Below are 21,763 nucleotides of genomic sequence, written 5' to 3' on the forward strand. Positions count from 1 at the left end.
ACAGAATCTGCTTAACCTTCGGGGCGCACACGAGATAACTAACCCCTGGTTTCCAGTACGTTTCGTGTTATCTTTGGTAGTCTATGTAGAATTTTGCAGAATTTTGTGTGCCATTTACCTCTTTCTTCGTCTTTTACCATACCGTTTTGATATTATCGTCGACTATTAAGTTTAAGTATCCCTTTAAAATATGCAGCCTGTTTTAAGTAGTCAGGGGTACTCCACTGTTCATGAAGTCTGAATTGACTCAACATACACAAGCGTAAGGTGTCATTTGAGATATGTGCACATTATACGATGGCACAGAGGAGTAAAGTACATTGAGACATGGGGAAATTGACAATTGGAAAGTTAAAATCGACCTGCAAAATTAGTCATAGATTTTTAATTGTAGTCGTCAATCTGTCTCAATATTGAAGAAAAGGTCAAGATATGAAGCGAACAGTCTAGTGCTGTAGTATCCTTTATCACAAGCTAACTGGAAATATAAGTACTCACTGACTGGTGTGTGGTTAAAAGAGAGACAGGAAATCTTCAATATATCTGATTTTGAAATCAAAGAACTAAGCACAATGGTTTTCTTTAGGTCTTTGAAAAGGTTCTGCATTTCAAATTGCAGTGCGAACTGTAAATCACTATATTAATATGTAGACTTCTGTATCATTCGTATCCACTTACATATAAACAACTTTCAAGAGAATAGAATGAACCATAGATGTACATCTATGAATAAACTAAAGTCACAATCATCCGTAAATTTCATCATTACACCAATCAACTGTGTCAAAATACCCCAATTTAATGTTTTTTTTTAACAAAATCAATTATTCCACTTCCGCATTGAAGAAAATAACACTATTTAAGTGATTAATGTGAATGTTTGCTTCTTTGAAATGTTAAAGCCAAGTTTCAACGGACTTTCTAGTTTTGTTATCTTTTTGGGATTTTGTCATATCCCTATTTCTTAAAAAAACTACTGAAAAACTTATGTTGCCTCTTATATACATAAAATCATATTAACACAACCTTAAAAATGAATTACAGACACCCAAATAATTCAACGAAACAATAAAACATCAACAAAAACAAGTAATATCAAGTCCAAAATATTACAGGAAAATTATGTATTCAGCCCAATCATGGACGGGACACAACTATCTGGAATTTTTAAAAGTTAATGATTGAACAGTTGAGATTTTTGAAAGTTTAAAAAAAATATCGTTTTAAACAATCTTTCCTCATTAAAACATGTGTACATGAAAAGAAAAATTGTAGTTTTATTACCTTATAGTAGATACGATATAATCCATTCATCAGCGCTTTATTTATGTATTGATGTTGGAATCAGGTAAAACACAAAATGTCCTCGTTAACAGTAGCTTTTAGCTTCATAATTAATCATCAAAATGCTTTTAGCATTATCTTTATCGCCTAATGCATAGAGAATTATGTCTGATGTTTGAATAGAACAAAAGAAAGATATTCGAGGGCAGCTTTTGAATAAAAAAACCAAACTGCATGCCACTAATGATCTGCATTTGAAGCTGACTAATAGCTTAAATAAAAAAAACCTGCACCATACGACTTTTTGACGACCAATCTTAAATTCAAGTAAAATCATTTTTCTATGACTGTGCCAATTTTTAGCCGTATACCATGAAGTGAAATTAAACTCTTTTAATAAACATTAACATTGACTTTTTCCTATTCTGTCACCGCACTAATTTAAGTTACATTCTTAAAAATATCATTAGGTATTTATTATAAAAGAAACCCTTAAATAGATGAATATACACATGAATGATTACAACTATATTGTTATGTGAAATTAAATATGTGAACCGTGATATGTTGTGGCATAAATTAATGAGTATAGGCATACATGGGTTATTTCTAAAGGCTATACAATCTTTATATGATGCCACTAAAGCGCAGTGAAGCTAGGACATTATATGACTGATATTTTTCCTGTTAATTTTGGTGTGAAACAAGGCTGTAAAATGTCGCCTTCATTATTCTCTAGTTATGCGAATGGACTAGCTGAAGACATACGTGCTCTAAATATTGGTGTTGACTTTGATGATTTGAATGTTTCAATTTTGCTATATGCTGATGAGATTGCACTTATGGTGCCAGATAAAAAGAGTCTTCAAAATATGTTAAACTGTATTCATTCTTGGTGTATGAAATAGAGAATGACTGTAAATGAGACCAAGACCAAAATTATACATTTTCGTAACAAAAAGGCTCCGAGATCAGACTTCAATTTTAAATGCAGTGATATGCCTATTAGCTTTGATAATGCGTACAGATATTTAGGATTACATATAAACGAATTTATGGAACACAAATATATGATCCGAGAGATAACAAAATCTGCAAGCCGGGCGCTTTCTGCAGTATACACTAATTTTTTATCATGTGGAGGGATGTCATTTAATGTTTATACAAAACTTTATAAAACTCTTATTGAACCCGTGCTATTACATGGAGCCAGATTATGTGGACACAACAACTGGAGGGAAGTTTAAAAAATTTAGAACAAGGCATGTAGACTCTTTATGGGAATTTCATCAAATGCTTAGAATATAGATGTTTTAGGTGATATGGGTTTTAAAACAGCAAAATCAGCTGAACTGTTAGAATATACTGTTAGTGCGATATACGTATGACTATAGAATTACACACAAGGTCCATATAAGGGGTATGCATATTTCTCGACCGTGGGACAAGAAATTTTGTGAAATAGCTCATAAACTTGGTATGTATGATATCATTAATAGCCAATATTCCAACAGACATAAAATGTATGATATTAAAACAAAATTGTTTGAAATTGAAAAACAAGAATGGGCTGAAAAATTGTATCAAGATCGAAATGAACCAAATGGTAAGAAGTTACGTACTTATAGACTTTATAAAAATGAATTAGAAACAAGTGCATATCTCAAGAATGTAAATGATAGACAACATAGACGTATTTTATCTAATTTTAGAAGTGGGTCTCTACCTTTAGCTATAGAGACAGGTCGTTACACCAAACCAAAAATTCTTTTTAATGACAGAAAATGTAAATATTGTACAGTTGTTTGTGTAGAAGACGAAAAACATTTTTAAATGCATTGTGAATTTTATTCAGATCTGCGATATGATCTATTTTTGAAAGCAAGTGCAATTAACCAAAATTTTTACGATTTTAATCATGACGACAAATTTATCTTTCTGATGTCACATGACTGTATACAACCTTTTTTTTTTTTAGAAAAATCCTTATATTTTATATTTAACCGCAGAAAATTTTGTGTATAACCGAATGTTTTATTTTTTAATGTAATGTAAAAGTTTTATTTATTCATGAATGTCATACATGAATGTTAGAATAAGTTTTAAAGCAAAAGTGTCTCAAAAGTCATACATGGCTGGATACCGATATTTTAACTTCGATCTATATTCGTATTTGTATTTTTATACTTATATTATGATGTATGATATTGTTCAGTATTGGTATGTGACACTTTAAATTTTTTTTCTGTCTGTTTGTCTGTCTTTAAAGAAAAAACTTAATGATTATCATTAACCCTTAAACCCCATGTTTTGCGTCCTCATATACACAACAGAGGCGGAAGAAATCAAGTGGACATTCAAAATACATAAGTGGGCAGAACGCATAATTCAAGGACTTAAAGCGGTGGATTATGAAAATATGAACATTTAACAATACACTACATAGGAAACTAAGAACTGAGCAACAAGACCTCAACCAAAACAGAAACCAATATTAGATTTTAATCATAAAATTGAGAATGAAATGGGGAATGTGTCAAAGAGGCAACAATCATGCATTGTTATATTTCTTGGCACCATGCATACATTTAAGTAATAAGTTACTTTGACAACAGGTTTTCATAACAATTATTGATCTTTATTGATATGTAGTGAATCAGCTACTGTTGCCTTTATTAATAACAAAGTTGTTGTATATATATTAGTTAAAAAAAATAAAATTAATTAGTGTTTTCTTGTTTAAAAATAATCTAAAACTGAATTGAGATTTTTATTTGTCCTGTGACTTTTTATCTGTGACTTTTTGTCCTGTGAATGTCTGTCCTACATTCGTCAAAGGACTGGGTCGCTTAAAACTATGGCTAGTTAGCCATCAACAATTTATTTCCTCATAGGCGACAGTTATAGCCTTTTTCGAGATACATACTTTAGAAAATTCATTTTTCATGAAACCTTGCTAGAATAAAAAAAAAACCGGACAGTCTTTTTTCGGTCCAAAAACATAGGTTTGTGTTGCTTTTCTTAACGTTATTTGTACTTATCTCCCTCGCCCATCAATTATGCACTTAAAACACGTGTCCCATCCTAGCATTGGAAAGACATCTCAGTTCCTTTAGGGCTAAGGGAAATATGTTATTTTATAATACAGAGCGCACGAAGCCTCTAATGGTCAAACATAACGGGTGCACATATCGACTAATCAGAATTGGCCATTCTCTTTATTCTGAATACCATGCATCTTCATAAAATGACTTCGCCCATAAAATCTGATAACTTATTTAAAAATTGAATGCTTTTTTTTGTAACTTCATTGGGGTGTAAAAGCCTTGACCTGCGTACATTTGTATGAAGCGCGGAAGCGCTTCATACTAAAAATGTGCGCACGGTCAACGCTTTTACAACCCTATGAAGTTACAAAAAGAAGCATTCAATACTTATAATTACATTTTTTAGCTATGATCATGAAAACACGAATTTTATAATGGTTTTATTTAATTCACCTGTGCACTTTATTGTGGGACCACGTGTTATCATGAATGAAAAGTTTTATTGAGTGATGCAATTGATTTAGGAATAACACGTGATATGCAGTTAGCCAATCAGAATAAAGTATTATGATGAAACATGCATCTAATATAATTATTGTAACTTCATGAACTTGCAAGTGTTCTGTACAATCTTTGAGATAACGTCAGGATATTTGCCTAGTACCCAAAGCAACAGTATATAATATCAAGGTTGATAATCTTTTAATTAAATTTAATTAAGCCATGTTTCAATCTCAGATATTTTGATGATTTTTTCACACGTTAAGGTAAATGTGTTCACACTTACAAATCATAACACGAGCTGTTGTGAGCTCTCCGACAGATCACATAAAAAAACCACAATTTTATGCAAAAGAAATTAATTACAAAATGGACGGCAGATGATACGAAATCAAATTAAAGCATATCAATCAAATCTTCAGACCCTACAAAAACCAATCCCCATGTAGGAAGGGCCTCTCTATGTTTTTACTAAGGGGATTGTCGGTCACTCTTGTATACGATACTAAAAAAAACTTACAAAAACACTGCAAAAGGTTTACGCCATAAACATTTCTTTTAGCAATTGCTTTCCAAATATAGGTATGCCAAAATGCAGAGAACGAGGACAGAAAAAATCTATATAAATATATACTGCATTTACATTTTCTTGCCTCGGCTCGTTGAATTTAAATATTTTCTAAATTGATCGAAAGAGGTGATACTTTTGGTCTCATTGAAAAAGGAAATTTAAAAATTAATGCCTTGATGAAGGTAGGGTTTCTAAATTACAATTCATAGAATTGTATAATAAATTGCCCAATTGTAGGTTATATCATACTTTTTTAATTAAAAGAATAAAAAAGAATGGGTCAAAAGGCTTATTTTTACGCTACAGGTTGTCGACATTGACGAATTTGTATAAATTATGTATGGAAAACCCAATTGTCTGCATTAAAACGAAAACTACACATAGAATTTGAAGATAAAATATTAGAAGATAGCTCTAAAATTATGCTTGCATATAAAAACAGAAAAATGGGGTCATGGGACTCGTTTTCTTGCTAAATAATAAAATAGGTAAATTCCAAACACATTCTGTTGTAAAAGTAACTTTATCCGAAATATCTGCCCTTATATTCGAGTTACCTCCCCTTATGTGGCAGAGTTGGAACAAATTAAAGTGAAAAAAGTTTTTCTGTTTTTTGTAAAATACAACAATAAATATGATAAAACATGCCATTTTCTATATTTCAAAGAAAATTCTTACACATGAATTACTTACTACTCTCACAATTTGAACATTTTATTAAAGACCTAGACCGCTTGTTTTCTGGTATTTCAAAATCAAAGATGGAGGAAGATACCCTCTCTACCTTAAACAGAAAAAAATCGTATACAATAAGTTGAAGTTCGATTCATGGGTACATCGGCAGTGTTAATATTAATTTAAAAAGATGTGGTATGAGTGCCAATGAGACAACTCTCTATTCAAGTCACAATTTTCAAAGGTAAACTATTATAGGTTAAAGTACGGTCTTCAACACGAAGCCTTGGTTCACACCGAACAGAAAGTTATTAAGGGCGCCACAAATGACCAGAGGAAAACCATTCAAACGGGGAAACTAACGATCTATAAAAAAAGAGAAACGAGAAACACTTATGAACCAAATTAACTAACGACAACTAATGTACATCAGATTCCTAACTTAGGGCATGTGCAAACAAATGCAACGGGTTTAAACGTTCTAACAGGTATCAACCTTCACCCTTGAAATTGCGCATGCTCGGATGGGAAAGACGTGTTTATATATCAGGTCGAATCTTCAGTAAAATAATGTGAATAAGCATTTTGTTTTGAATTATCCAATGACAGGAAAGAATTAGTAAGTCATGCACAAACAAACTGTATAAACTGTATATAATTTGAGACTTTCAAAAGACATATAATTTGTTAAAACATAATGCACACCTGATACTCAGTCGAGTGGACCGAATGCCAACGTGACCATTGTTCTACAAGAACTTTTATTTTTATTAATGCCAGCAACTTATTAGATCATCTGTGTATTTAACTATGTAAAACGGATCTTTAATCCTTGATGCAGAAATCTAATACTACAAACAGTGAATTTAAAAAGCGAAGACGTCGCCCATCTTCTCAACCATCCCCCCAAAATCTACAAACAGATAAAAAGCAAAAAACGTTTGATACAGACTCTGTGGATATATTACACTCTTCATCTGATGAGCATTTATTTGAAACTAGCATGAGTAATTCCACAGCTGCACCTGTAGTAAGCATAAGTCAGGAAGACATTGTAAGAATAGCACAAACTGTGAAAGAATTTCTTATTGGTGACTTACATAACCTTATTGATGAAAAACAAAAACCTGTTCTACGCGAGTTAAAAGAGTTAAAAATCAAATATGATGATCTTGACAAAAAAGTGGAAAGTTTTCAGGATATTATTACTGTTCATGAAAGTTCTGAAGTCAGCAACAATTTAAAGGCAGAAATAAAATATCTTAAAAACAAATGCGATGACCTAGAGCAGCATAGTAGGAAATATATGCTCCGTTTTACAGGGGTTCCTTTCTCTTATGGTGAAAACACTGACAACAAAATACTCCAAATCGCAAGCCAAATGCATGTCCAAATGTCACAGAGTGACATAGTAATAAGTCACCGCACTGGGAAGCAACATTCTGATCGTCCGCGCCCAATCATCATTCGTTTATCCAGTCATAGAGTTAAGGAATCTCTACTTCGATTGAGCAAATTTAACAGAAAAAACCCTCAACTTGCTAATATATCCATTAACCAAGAATTAACAATGCTGAGAAGTAAACTTGCATACTATGCAAGATTTCTGGTACGAAACAAGAAGCTCAAATCAACATGGGTGGTCGACGGCAAAATATATATTGTAGACAACAAAGATGACAAACACATAGTACGAAATAATGATGATTTCATTGCAATGTTAGATGAGCTTGAAATTGAACCCCCAACCGAATGGTCCGAACAACCAGATGAAGCACCAGCTGCTACTAGAGAACGATTATTAACACATGATGATGATGCTATGTCTGTCATTACCGGAGATGTTGGAAACGGTGGACGCTAATAAAATTAACCATGTTCAGTTTGACTCTGTCTAATTTACTTTGTGTTTTTGTTGTTTTTTTGTTTTTTTTTATGTTATTTGCTACATCATACTGTTGTATTAATCATTCTATATTTACCTTTACATATTGAATTGGGAATGAATGTGTTTATACAATGTGTGTGGATGTGTGGGTGAGCTTATTTTATTTTGGCAGTAATATGTAAACTGGCGAGCGGGAATACATACAAAAACAAATCAAATCAAACCAAACCAATGATTTCCCCACTTTATATTAAGTGATGCAGTGATTCTTTGAGAACGAGTTGAGCGTGCATGTATAGGTGATCATTTTTTTTTTTGTCCTTTTGTAACACCCCCCCCCCCCCCGCCCCTTTTTTTCTTTTTTGAAGGTGTGTGACTAATTGAGACGGTATTTTCTAAATGATAATCACTTTATGAATTCAGATATAAATGAACAAAGGGTTACTCTTTCTTTGGATACTTCAAATTGAAATTAAAATGTGCATTAATATTTCTCTATCGTGCATTGTGATCTGTGTACAATTTATTTATTTTCCTGTCATGGGTAAAACTCCCAAGCCAAAGAAAATGCTAAAACTTGTTTATATAATTACATTTTTGTTACTTACTGTTTATTTGCTTCCTTTTTGTTGTCCCGGCGTCGGATGTGTGAATCAGTGTTATACTTATCATTTTCTTACCACTAATATTATTATTATTGTAGTGCTCCCAACATGTGTTTTGTTCTGTAATATATTCGTCTACACTAAATGTAAACAATGGGAAGTGACCTAAATACATATAGGGCACGTGTTGGGCTACACTGGCTGTGTTCAGGTGAAAAACTCTAGTTAACTCTAGTGTAGAGTTGATCTAAAAATAACCTCATTATAATATGCGCACGATCTATTTCGCCAAAACACTTTACTCTAGAGTAGAGTCTCAACAAACATGGATGATCCTGTTCTCATAACAATTTTGTGTGAAACGTTTTTAAATGAAAATGACCATTGTACACTCCCGATTCAACTATTATCACACAATAATGTTATGGGAGCCCTTTTTCAGTTACTGCACGGGAAACGCTGGGATGTACCTCGTATTGAAGGCTATTCGGAACGAGTTATTCCAAGGTTCATTACTGAGGACTACAGGGTACATTTTAGAATCAGCAAGGACATGTTTGAAACCATTCATGAGGCAATTCAACCGAAATTAATATTTGAACACAGAGGAGGAAATGAACAAATATCGCCACGAAAACAGCTCTTACTTTTTCTGTGTTACATGGCCAACAATGAAACATTCACTCAGAGAGCTTGGACAGTACTTCGGAGTCGGGAAATCTACTGCACATGTTTGCATTGCAAGGGTTTTGGAAGCCTTTTGTGAAATCTTTTTAGATGTATGTATACAAATTGTAGTAGGAATAAGATGTATTTTGTTTTTTCATCGTGTCCATTGATTTTTTTCCATTTTTTTTCCTTCCGTGATAAGTAAATATTTATATATGATTTACAATATATTCAAACTTGTGTTATTACATGTGCCTGCTCAGCGTGTACATTTTATTATACATGATCTATTTATGAACAAAATAGGAATTAATGAAATGAAGAAACCTCATTGATATAACACAAGTTTGAGATACAATGTACCCCTAGATTTTTATATTGATAAAACAAAAGTATCAGTATTAAATTAATTAACTTTATCAGAGACATATAATACAAAAATGACCACAAATTTTATACAGATCTACGTATACACATCCATACCAATCTGATTTGCTAGGCAACTATAAATGCATAGACCATAGTGAAATTCAAATTCATATTCAAAGTTTTATTTAAAGTTAATCATGTCAATATTATTATTCAGCAAACATTCATAATACACAAGCTGTAATGAGCTACATGTATATTACACACAAATTGCATATCAACACAATTAATTCATACACTACAGCGTATTATCGTTGTTTAACATATTCATTGTCATGATCATGTGTTTATCTGTATATGGTTCTATATGTATACTTGTGATATGTGTTGAATAATTTTACTTATTCAATGCCTTGTAAGCTTAATTTAATGTAGGTAATCACTAAATTCTTTGCTATTGTCTTGTATATTTTCAGATAATACAGTGGCCTAGTCTCCAGAGGCAAGATGAATTATCAAGAGAAATTCAACTTCTACATATGCTTCCAAACATCATTGGGGCAATAGATGGAACTCACATAAGGCTTAGTTCTTGTCCTTCTAATGACAATGACTATTACAATAGAAAGGGGTTCCCATCAATGCAGCTGCAGGTATGATAGTCATCTGAATTAATGCAATATCATATTCAAGACAAGACAAGACAATTTATTCTTTAAAACCACTGTATACACATTGGTACAAAGAAACACTTATTGCCGATTTTTAAATTTTATCATCTCTTGACACAAAATTAAAACATACAAAATATAAAAGTTGCAGCAAAGGAGCTGTGTTCTGTGTCAATACTGAATAAGTTACAGATTTGAAATCTAAGGAAAAGAAAAGTTGGACAGTGTAACACACAAACACAAAGATACATTAACTAAAAGATTATAAAAAAAAGTACAGTTAGCCAACCAAAAATAGAACAAGACAGCATATATACTGAACTCCCATTGAAGGGCACAATTGGCTTGTCCTCTCAGAATCCCCATCATACTGCAAGTTAGCCTGTTTTACACTCACTCAGGTACACTTCAAAATACAGGGATAATCCTATATATATAGTATATACCATGTGACATAGGTTACTAGCAGTTAATTTATTCCAATAGTATTGAAAGCAATGGATGCATCCAGGTTAAACATAAAACACTAACATGAGTAAAATTAGAAATACAATACGTGTACTGGTATATTTATATCACAATATTATGAGATAGAATATATAAATAAATGTCGCAACTCTGTCTCCTGATATCTCACATAAAATGTTCATTGTAATGATGTACATGTAAGCAATATTTTGTTATGAGTTTTTCCATTATTTTTGTAAATAAAAAGTCTATTTTTTTTTATAACACAGCTAGTTGTTGACAACACCTTGAAAATTTTGGATGTATACAGTGGATGGCCAGGTTGTACACACGATGCTAGAGTTCTACGAAATAGCTCCTTGTGTAGAAGAGCTGAAGGTGGAGAACTTTTTGGACCAAATAAAGTTATAGTAGGAGACAGTGCTTATCCTGTTAAAAATTGGCTGATAACACCGTTTAAAGATAATGGTCACTTGTCAGCAAGACAGAGAAGATTTAACAAAGCACTTTCTTCCTTTCGTCAGGCTGTAGAGAGGACTATTGGCCATGTAAAAGGACGTTTCCGAAGATTGCGGGAGTTGACTATTCATGAACCAAAACAGATAGTTCTTACTATTCTGGCAGGATGTATTCTACATAACTTGTGCATTATTGCTCACGAAGACATTGACCTGTATATTGATAGAGACAATGACAATCACCCAAATAATTATGTAAACATTTTCCAAAATGATGTAGGTGGAGTTGAAATCAGACAGCAAATGATGGCCAATCTACCATAATTGTAATAAATAAACTTCAACTGTAACATGTGTAATGATTTCATTTTTTTTAATGTTATCTAGATAAAGGCAGATGTGGTGTGAGTGCCAATGAGACAACTCTCCATCCAAATAACAATTTAAAAAAGTAAACCATTATAGGTTAAAGTACGGCCTTCAACACGGAGCCTTGGCTCACACCGAACAACAAGCTATAAATCTGCATTAACTTGTTCAATTTACAATCACACGTTAATGCAGTGAGTCTTGATTTATCCTTATAAATGTAAAGCTATATGCAAACAAAAACAAAATTCTACACATTCTAAGTACAAAGAAATTTGTTTAACATTATCACCTCAGTTGTGTTTTTAGTATTTTGTTGGAGTGTCAAGCTTATAAAATTTTGTGTTTATTGGTTTTGATTTTTATTGTTTTTATATTCTTTTAAACCACTGGCCTAGGATTGAGAGGGAGGGTTGAGTACTCACAAACAAGTTTTAACACCATTAAATGTACCAAGCCTGCATCCTGTATTTTCAGTGGTTATTCCATGTTGTTATATTTTTTATGTGAAATACTTTATTTACTTTAGCATTTGTGACAGTTTTTGAATATTTGACATATTTCCTTCGCCATTAAGTGCTCTTTATGTGGTATGGGCTATTGCTCACTGTTGAAGGCCACATATAAAAAGAAAGGATTGATTGGTTGTTGGCTGCTTTACGCCACATTAGTAAAACGAAAGGACATGGGGGTAAATGTACACGAGACAATATCCCATCGTTTCAATATTAAAGTAAATATCTGAAAGACACTGTATGTTCTTCAACCATGAGACTACCTGTACATTGAAGCAAGCTCACTGATAAAGCAAAAAATAACTATCTAAGAACAAACACACTGAAACGATAATAACACATACCAAGAAGTTAACAACAAAACAAAGATATCCACTGAGAGGCAGTTGACAAGATCTGTACCATACCCTTATGTTCAAAAAGTGGAAACACTAAAAAAAAAAATAGCAAAGATACAATAATAACCAATACAGAATAAGAGCTTATTCAGCAGGTAATATCATAGAACCATCTAAGACAAGTTTGGTTAAAATATTCATAGTGGTTCCTTGAGTAATTAGGCCCAGTTTTAAACTATGCTCATCTATGGCGACCACCTTGGTTCTTGAACAGGTGTACACAATTCTGAAAGAATGCCACCCTAAGTATCCTTCATGCAAAGTTTGGTTCAAATTAGCACAGTTGGTTCAGAAATCAATTGTGGACAGACACAAACTGTGATGGGGTGATTAACATGCCCTTTTTCATGTTTGGCACAGGAGAGCTAAAACAAATATCTAGTACACTACAGCCCCAACTGGTGTGGATAAATTCTGTCAATGTTATTCCATTCTGCTGTACATTTTAGATTGCATATATGTAAACTTTACATTTATGAATGCAGAATCTGCTATCCAAAATTCCGTATAAATGCACTGCCAATGTATGTTAAGCATCAATTAATCTTCTTGATAAATGATCAAAGGCCAGTAATGACCCCTGTACTTGAAAATCAAAAGTGGTTCATCCTTTCTAGTGGTGAACTATTGTACCAAATTTGAAGCTGATCAGATGCAAGATCTTAAGGGCCTGTAAGATAGTTATGGACCAACAGTATGGGCTTTGCTCATTGTTGAAGGCCCTATGGTTACCTAATATTGTTACTTCCTGTGTTATTTTTGTCTCTTGGGGAGAGTTGTCTCATTGGAAATCACAACACCACTTTTTTTTCATATACCCTCATACATGAACCAATGTACTACTACATCACCTTCATAATATTGTTGCCTGTGTGTAATAAATAAATTTTATAGCTCCACAAGAAATGCCTTAGATACGAGCTAAAAAATATTGAAACAAAATTGTTAAAACTTTTATTTCAACAGAAACATAAACAAAAATTGTAAATTGGTACATACCATTGTACATTTTAAAAATAAATTTGTAAAGTAACAATAAAAAAAACATTTTGTATATAAAATGTATGTTTTTGGCGTATAAAAACACAAACAGTAAAAAACAACATTGTAGATGGCGACATTAGAAACAATGTCCATCCAGCACTACAAAGCCCTTATCAATTCATTTTTTTACGGTCCAAATGTTGGAACTCTTCAAAGAAATCTGAAATCCAAAGCCTTACTGCATATCTACACATCATTTGCACAAAGTAAAGAACAATGCCATAAATAAATAAAATTACTGAAACAAAAAATGAATGGAGATTTCAGAAGAAGAAAAAAACTAGTAACATGAGTAATTCGACAATTTTTATCTACATATAGTATTAAGGAACAATACTTTATAGAAATAAATTTGATGAAACAAAAAATGAACAAGGAGTGATGGAGACAAGGTAATCTACAAATGTAACACATGGAGGGACAGACACACCGATTACAAATATCTCTGAACTTCCTTTGAACATGTACAGTAAGAATAAAAATAGCACTAAACATTGCATAATGAAATATTCAGCAGATTTACAGCTTGATAACAGTTTTACATCTAAAATGCAAAAGACCCAGACCTGACAAAAAAAATCACACCCAAGTTTGAGAACTATAAATTTTACTCAGCTGAAATAAGTAAAAATACCCTGATTTTTCAAATTCGATTTATGATTACTTTTCTAAAACATGTAAAAGGACAATAGCTATAAGATGGGTCAATGATCCTTTTTTGAAATTCAGTTATATGCTTATCATCTGTACCCGACAGATTTTTTATATTTCATATTTTTAAATATTTTCTAATCATAAAGCAAACCCTGATCTTTGATCTCTCTGATCTAATTTTAGACATGTCTTTTCTGTTCTACAAGAAGACAAAAAATTGTAAATTGATACCAATTATGATTATTGTTATTAGAATTTTTTTTAAATTATCAAAAAGGTTGATATAAATCCCATGAAATATTTTGGAAACACCTAATATTTAACGTTTTTGAATAACTGTTATGTGAAATAAGACAAATGGCAAAATAGAAAACGATCAGAGTTAAAAAAAATTATAAAGATATATTTGATGTTACATCTACATCTGTTCTTCAGGGTGTTACCATTACAAAAAAACAATTATTTCTTTTATTATAATATCAACCCTTATACAACATACAATATTAAGGATTATGTACCCTTTAGAGCCCAGAACTTCAAAAGTGAGATTCAAACAACATTTTAAACAATTAAATCTGATTCATTTTAAAATTTTGATGAAAAAGCACCAAAATTATGAAATTACCTAACATTTTATAAACTTATAATATGCACATTGTTTTCAATATAATTATGAACAATTGAGAAACATTAAGGTGGTAATTTACACTACAGGGAGATATCTCTGTAAAATCAGCAGAACGTTTTAATGCCCTTGTGTTCTTAAGGGAATATTAAGCTTCTCGGTGATCAAAATAAATGTTTGTCAAACTGCTATGTAACCAGTGTAATTTTTCTGATTAAACGGTTGGTTAAATTTTTTTGTTTTTTTTATATTTTTGTCAAAGGGTCAAAGTAAATCCTTTGTCAAAATTTTAAGAAAATCAAAAGAGCCAAATTACTTTTAGTTAAGGTGTTAGGTACCACCTTAATTTCATTAAAATCTGTCGAGTATGAATCTCTCAACATTTGAAGTCCTGGGCTGAAAAGGGGTATATAATCCCTAACCAAAGACAATTCTCACAAGACTGCTTCTCTTTCAGCAAGGTGAGCTCAAAATGAAGTAACGGTTATCAATAACAAACAAGAATCAATAAGACCTTACATTAAATATCAACATTGGTAAAAAACAATTATTCTTTATCTATGGATTTCTCCAAAATGTCCAAAAGTCTATCCATCCTTTTAATTCTATCACCATGCTGTTCTTTCATCAAGTTCACGACATTGTTATTTGTGTCTTGAATTTCAGTTATTATTGTTGAAATTCTATCAGATTTACATTTTGTTTCCTTCTTCATTCTCTTCACACTCTCTTTTCCAGGCTTGGTAGATGATGATGTACCAGGGGCATCTTCATCGGCCGTACTAAATTTCTCCACAACAACATTTCCACTTTTTTTACTAGTATCTACCATCACACAGGGCATTGTTGAAGCCTTGTTTCCATATAGCCTGTTAAATGCATCAAAATGCTTCCACGTACATCGGTTATTGCCTGTGTGATTGTTCGAATCCATTACTTCTTTGTATTTTTTTTAAAGATTTTTCCATTTATTGATAACCTGTTTACTAGAAACAGTTACTCCTTCCTGATTCATTTGTTTTACTATTTTTCCCCACAGTGTATCATGTTGTTTTGTGCCATTGAATGCATCTTCCATATCTCCACGAATGGTCATCAATAACTTCTCTTCTTTTTCGGTCCAATTGTGGATCTAAGTAAAATATAAATAATTTAATGGCATATGATCACTACCAGAAACAACATGTACAATTTTGAATATGTATATTTTATTTCAACTTAGTTTTTCCATTAGTATTTTATGAAATTCTTCAAAATTTAAGACCAGTGAATCTGTTATCTGTACATGATTCACTGGGACAGATTGGAGTCCGTAGGCAGATTCAATACTTTGTAAGGTACTGACATTATCAGAATTTGAAAGAGACGAAAAACATACTGTTTCCTCATCGGAATAATCAGGGGTACATTTTGTAGCATGGATAACTTTTTGTCTATATAAATATAATTTCTCATGTGTAGCAATGTTTGCGTTCAGGTTCCTTTCCATCAGTTGTTCTTTTGAAAGACCTTTTATTAATTTCTTGGTCTTTTTCTTTATCTTCTTTTTTTCTTTTTTCTTTTGTTTCTTATCACAGATATTTAAATTGTTTACCGAATCAGTAATTTCCTGAACTGGAGGGTTTTCAGTTTCTGCTGGGCTCTCAGGCTGAACATTGGTGCTTCCAGGCTCATTTTCTGGGTTCACAGGTGCTTGCACGGTATCAAAGGGATCTTCATTTCCAGTGTTTCTTATAATGGCACCATATACTACTTTTTTCAATTCTGGATCTGTAATTAATAATTCTATACTCTTAATATATTAAAAACACAAGTTAAAAAGAATTTATACAATGTATATAATAAAATAAAAGAAAAATGCCTATATATCATGTATATGATTTTCAATAGTAATTAGCACCAATCACTTTTTGTGAAAACAGACAGATTGTTCTAGCAGATATATCATCTACATGCATATGTCAAAAATATCATAAATACTGGTACTGTACGTCCATCATGCAACAGTCTTCAGGAAAAAAAATTCAACTAAAATACATTTTAAAAAATTTCTTAACATCAAACTGGCTTGATATTTCTCATTTTTTGGAAAATTTTGAAAGCCTGACCATGATGTATCTGACCTGGGTCGTCAGGCTAGTAGTGGCCAATTCAAATACAGCTGCAGGGAATAAATCAGAGGCAGGCTCATTTTAGAAACCTGTATGGCTCACCTGAAGACAAAGTGATTTTTTACAGAAGAGTTTAAATTGACTTTTTCATAAGGTCTTCTGTTAGTTTGTTTCAAATTGGTAAAGTGGGCTCAGAAAAAGATCTTAGTGGTTTTCCTGCAGGTTCCTTTGTTCGGATTTGTCTGTGTTTAAGCACTAATGCACATTTGAACATTTTATTATTCTACACATAATTTTGAATGAAGTTTAACCCTACTATTTTATAAAATGTTAGATATTGCCTTGTATCTTTGCAGGTGTGATGCTGTCTTCTCAAACCGGTACTACAGTCATTGCCAGTGTTGAAGGCATCTTGAACTTGCATTAAGACGAGAATATTTTCTATGTGTAGAAGATCTCACTTCACATTTCAAGATGAAGAATAGCAATGAAAGTGCTGTTCCTTTGCTCCAATATTCTTCTTGTACATGTAGTTTCCATTTTATGTCAGGGTCATGTACACAGTCACTATTTCCTTCCTTACACATTTAGTATACTAAAATAATATTGATCAACTTAAACTTACCACAATCAGGAGCGTTTATCATAGCAGCCAACTCTGTAGTTATATTGCCTTCATAAGTTTTATTAGGGCCTACGATTTTTATTTTCACACTGAAATTGAAAATTTACATTTTAATTCTAGATTCAAAAGTGCATCATAAATATTTCTCCTCTGCTAACCATATTTTACATTATATATAAAGTCATATATAAGCATCTAAAAAAGAAGCAAAACACCATAAAAAATAAAGGGCTGCAGCATGATAGGATTGAATTTTTTGACAAGGGAAAGCTGAACAAGTCTGTCGAGAGCAAGTATGGACATTTATTCGTTCATAGTGTATTAATCAACTTTTTTTGATGGAGTTAAGCCTGTCAATTGAATTTTTATCGTGTGGTTTTTCTATGTTGTGAACTCATGCTATTGTTTCAGAAAAAGGGAGAAGGTTTGGTACCATTAAAACGTTTAATCCAGCTGCAAATGTTTTCACCTGTTCTAAGTCAGGAATCTGGTGTACAGCAGTTGTCGTTTGTTTATGTACTTTATATATGTTTCCCGATTTTTTTATATAGATTAGACAATTGGTTTTCCAGTTTGAATGGTTTTACACTAGTAATTTTGGGGCCCTTTATAGCTTGTTGTTCGGTGTGAGCCAAGGCTCCGTGTTGAAGGCCGTACATTGACCTATAACGGTTTACTTTTTTAAATTGTCATTTGGATGGAGAGTTATCTCATTGGCACTTACACAACATCTTCCTATATCTATAGTACTTGTTTAAAATTGTACCTCTGGTAAAGAGAATCTCAATATGGTCAATGAAAAAATTACATCCAAATTCGATGCTGAATGGCAAGCTACTTTTCAGGTACTTTGCATGCATGATGGAGTTTGAATGGTAAACAGGACATTTTCATTTTGATTGCCCCTTGCTGTCGATTTTATTGATTGGGTCTATTCATTTGTTAGTCAAACTAGATTAGTAGATAGCCTTCCATGTCTGATGTTCAGGCCTATGCTTTAGCGTACATCAAAAGCGTTCATCAATGTTATAATAGTGAACAGAAATGCCTATGATATGGAAATCTATGTGATAATAAGAAATGAGAACTGTAACTGTGTAGATAAAGTGTTGGTGGGGTATGTACAGTGTACAAAGTTTTGGTTCAACCAATATATTTTTTTATCTAACAGATCCACAGGGAAGGGGGGCTTCCGGGGGTTGGAACCCCACTTTTTTTTTTGCCGATCAATGCATTTGAATGAGAACTTATAGTTGGAACCACCCACCTTTTTAAAATGGCCGGATCCGCCCCTGCAGATTGTATTAGCAGCTGATTAGTGCACCATTGTTATTGTGACCGTGTATCTATAAAGTGGCAATAATTCATAGTATTTTAAAGAGTATAATTCACACTGACTTAAGACAACAGTGTCAGTGGAATCATTTGACAGAGTTGGCAAATACATGAATACCATACCTGGAGCCAGGGGTTGGTTGGACGAACACCCCCCCCCCCTTGAAAACAAATAAGCACTGTTAAAGTCAATGTTCGGTTCGAATTGTGACTGTTAAAGTCGAGTTTGTGAGTCAAACCAACCCCCCTTTGGAGATTTCTGGCTACTGGCCTGAATACAGGATAGGTACATGTATTCATGTATTTATAAAAAAAGGTATAAACATTTTGACTATTTATTTCATAATTTGTATGAAAAATGACCGCCTGCTGATTTCAAATAATTCAATTCATCAAGCGTTTTCATGAAATTGTTGTTATTTATGTCAACGATGTGATGAAAATCTTTAAACAAGAGTAAAGTTCTTTTTTACAATCTGCAACTTACATATTACTTCCACCGGTCGCCATTTTGAAACTCTTCCAACCCTGACAAGAATCTGGGTTCCACGAGTTAACGGGTCACAGGTCACATTACGTCACGAGAGTACGGATCTTACTTGTCCAGGTGTTGATCGAGTACCTAGAGTTAACTCTAGAGTTTCACCTGAACACGGCCACTATGTCAGGTCTACTCGACTGTCTCACTCGATCGATTTACATACCGTTATATTAGTTAATTTGTTTGCCCAAATTGGCACAAAGGCTCTCACAATATATTTATACTTCGAATTAAAAACAAATTTTAAAAATCAAAGTTGTTCTACCTATTTGCTATCAAGTTTGAATTCGTATTTAAAAAGTACAAGATGGGTTTTAGACACCAAAAAAGCAACTCCTTTGATGGGTAGATATGAAAATACAAATGACATTTGTTTATCGATTTGTCAGTTATTTTTATATATTTTTCTTATTATTTATACGGCAGGTGATATCGAACTAAATCCGGGGCCAACGTCCGACTCACCGAATAACTACCTGCATAACCATAACGATAGTTCAACTGATATGTTAGATTTTTATCGTTATAAAGATCTTTTGACTTTTTCATGCCTAAATATACAAAGTCTGCTCCCTAAAAAATCTATAGTCGAAGCTGAGCTGGGGGACAGGGACATATAATCTTACTTACCGAAACATGGCTCAAGTCCGGCATAGCTGATAGCCAATTAAAATTAGATAATTTTAAAAATCCATATCGAAAGGATCGGGATGGAGACAAAATCGGTGGTGGGGTCTTAGTTTATGTAAAAGATAATATACCAAGTAAACGACGTCATGATCTTGAAATACAAAATCTTGAGTGTCTCTGGATAGAAATTAACACACAAAAATGTAAATGTCTGTTTGGAGTATTTTACAGACCCCCTGATTCTAATGCGCAATACTGGGATAATATGAACTTGTCCATAGAAAATGCTTTCAATTCGGGTATTGATAAAATAGTAGTAACGGGCGATTTCAACGAAAATTTGTTGAATTATCGAAACACAAAACTTACAAATATTATTTTGCAAAACGGCCTGAACCAAGCAATTGATCAGCCGACATTCTTCTGCGAGACCAGTTCATCTTTACTGGATTTAATTTTAGTAAATGATCCTGACATACTTTTATATACTGAAGTCGGTGATAATATTTTGGAAGCTAATGTAAGATATCACTGTCCTGTGAGTGGCATAATAAACATTAAAAAAACACCAAATAAAGTTTTTAATAGGAAGATTTGGGACTATGACCACGCAGACCTAACTAAATATAAATTTGATCTAAGTGAAGTTAATTGGGATGATACTATTAATAATAATGACGTAAATGTTGCCGCGACAAAAATTACAGAAACTATATTAAAAATAGCAGCAAAACATATACCTTGTAAATTTGTCAAGTTTAGATCTCAAGACCCGCCATGGCTAACTGGTCATATAAAAAAACTAATTCGGCGCCGAAAAAGACTTCATAAAATGGCAAAAAAGAAAAATACTGCTGATTCTTGGCGACAATTTCGGTATGTTAGGAATCAATGCATAAATTTCATAAAAACAGCTAAACTTGACTTTTTCAACAAACAAATAAATATATTAGAGAATCCAGAAACCAATGTTAAGAATTGGTGGAAGCTTTTAAGAAATTTATCTGGACAGCCTTCGAAAGCGTCAAATTACCCCCCTTTGTTAGTAAATAATGAATATATAGAAGACGATAATGAAAAATCAAACGCATTTAATCTCTTTTTTTTGTAAGCAAGCTACCGTGGATGATTCTAAAGCGTCTTTTCCTAATACCCCCATGTCCGATGACATACCAATTTTAAACAATATTATAATAACCGAAGAGGAAGTGTTTGATCACTTGTCTTTGTTAGATGTCACTAAAGCGACGGGCCCTGATGAAATTAGCGGTAGGCTTCTGAAGTATGCTGCTCGAGAGTTAAGTAGGCCTCTGGCTCAGCTTTTCAATAAATCTATACGTGAAGCTGTGTATCCAGAAACCTGGAAATTAGCAAGCGTTATACCAGTTTTCAAAAGTGGTGATAGAGAACTGGTATCAAACTATAGACCGATATCACTTTTGTCGATCATTGGTAAGAGTATGGAACGTTGTGTTTTTAAGCACTTCTTTAACTTTTTAACAAAACATAAAATAATAACAAGTGCCCAGTCAGGTTTCATGCCTGGAGATTCTACAATTAACCAACTCTTACACATAACAGATTTATTTGGCAAAGCTCTTGACGCAGGAAAAGAGATTCGTGTTGTCTTTTTTGATATAAGTCGTGCTTTCGATCGAGTCTGGCATGAAGGTCTTATTTATAAACTTAAAAATATTGGAATAAGAGGAA

General features: G+C 32.7%; 1 protein-coding gene and 1 pseudogene across 1 annotated transcript; one reads left to right on the plus strand and one right to left on the minus strand.

Annotated features, from left to right (window-relative positions):
* The first annotated feature begins 8,776 nt into the window (after window positions 1-8,776).
* LOC139516279 (putative nuclease HARBI1) lies at window positions 8,777-11,556 on the plus strand (annotated as a pseudogene).
* Window positions 11,557-13,430: 1,874 nt separating this feature from the next.
* On the minus strand, window positions 13,431-19,543 carry LOC139516277 (uncharacterized). The gene is made up of 4 exons (XM_071306282.1): window positions 19,370-19,543; window positions 17,548-17,636; window positions 16,406-16,581; window positions 13,431-15,943 (listed from the first exon to the last, which is right to left on the minus strand). The coding sequence occupies exons 1-4, from the start codon at window positions 19,390-19,392 to the stop codon at window positions 15,764-15,766; spliced, it is 468 nt and encodes a 155-aa protein (XP_071162383.1). The 5' UTR covers window positions 19,393-19,543; the 3' UTR covers window positions 13,431-15,763.
* Between the last annotated feature and the right edge of the window lie 2,220 nt (window positions 19,544-21,763).

This window comes from Mytilus edulis, chromosome 3 (genome assembly GCF_963676685.1).
Source record: "Mytilus edulis chromosome 3, xbMytEdul2.2, whole genome shotgun sequence".
Lineage (NCBI taxonomy): Eukaryota > Metazoa > Mollusca > Bivalvia > Mytilida > Mytilidae > Mytilus > Mytilus edulis.

Bases quoted from the DNA above. Each gene is read 5' to 3' on its own strand.
- LOC139516277 (XM_071306282.1), bottom strand. From the start codon at position 19,392: ATGGCGACCGGTGGAAGTAATAT. The intron at 16,582-17,547 runs GTAAGTTTAAGT...TATTAATTACAG, and splicing joins GATAAACGCTCCTGATTGTG to ATCCAGAATTGAAAAAAGTA. The intron at 15,944-16,405 runs GTAAACAATTTA...TATTTTACTTAG, and splicing joins TTCAGGAAATTACTGATTCG to ATCCACAATTGGACCGAAAA.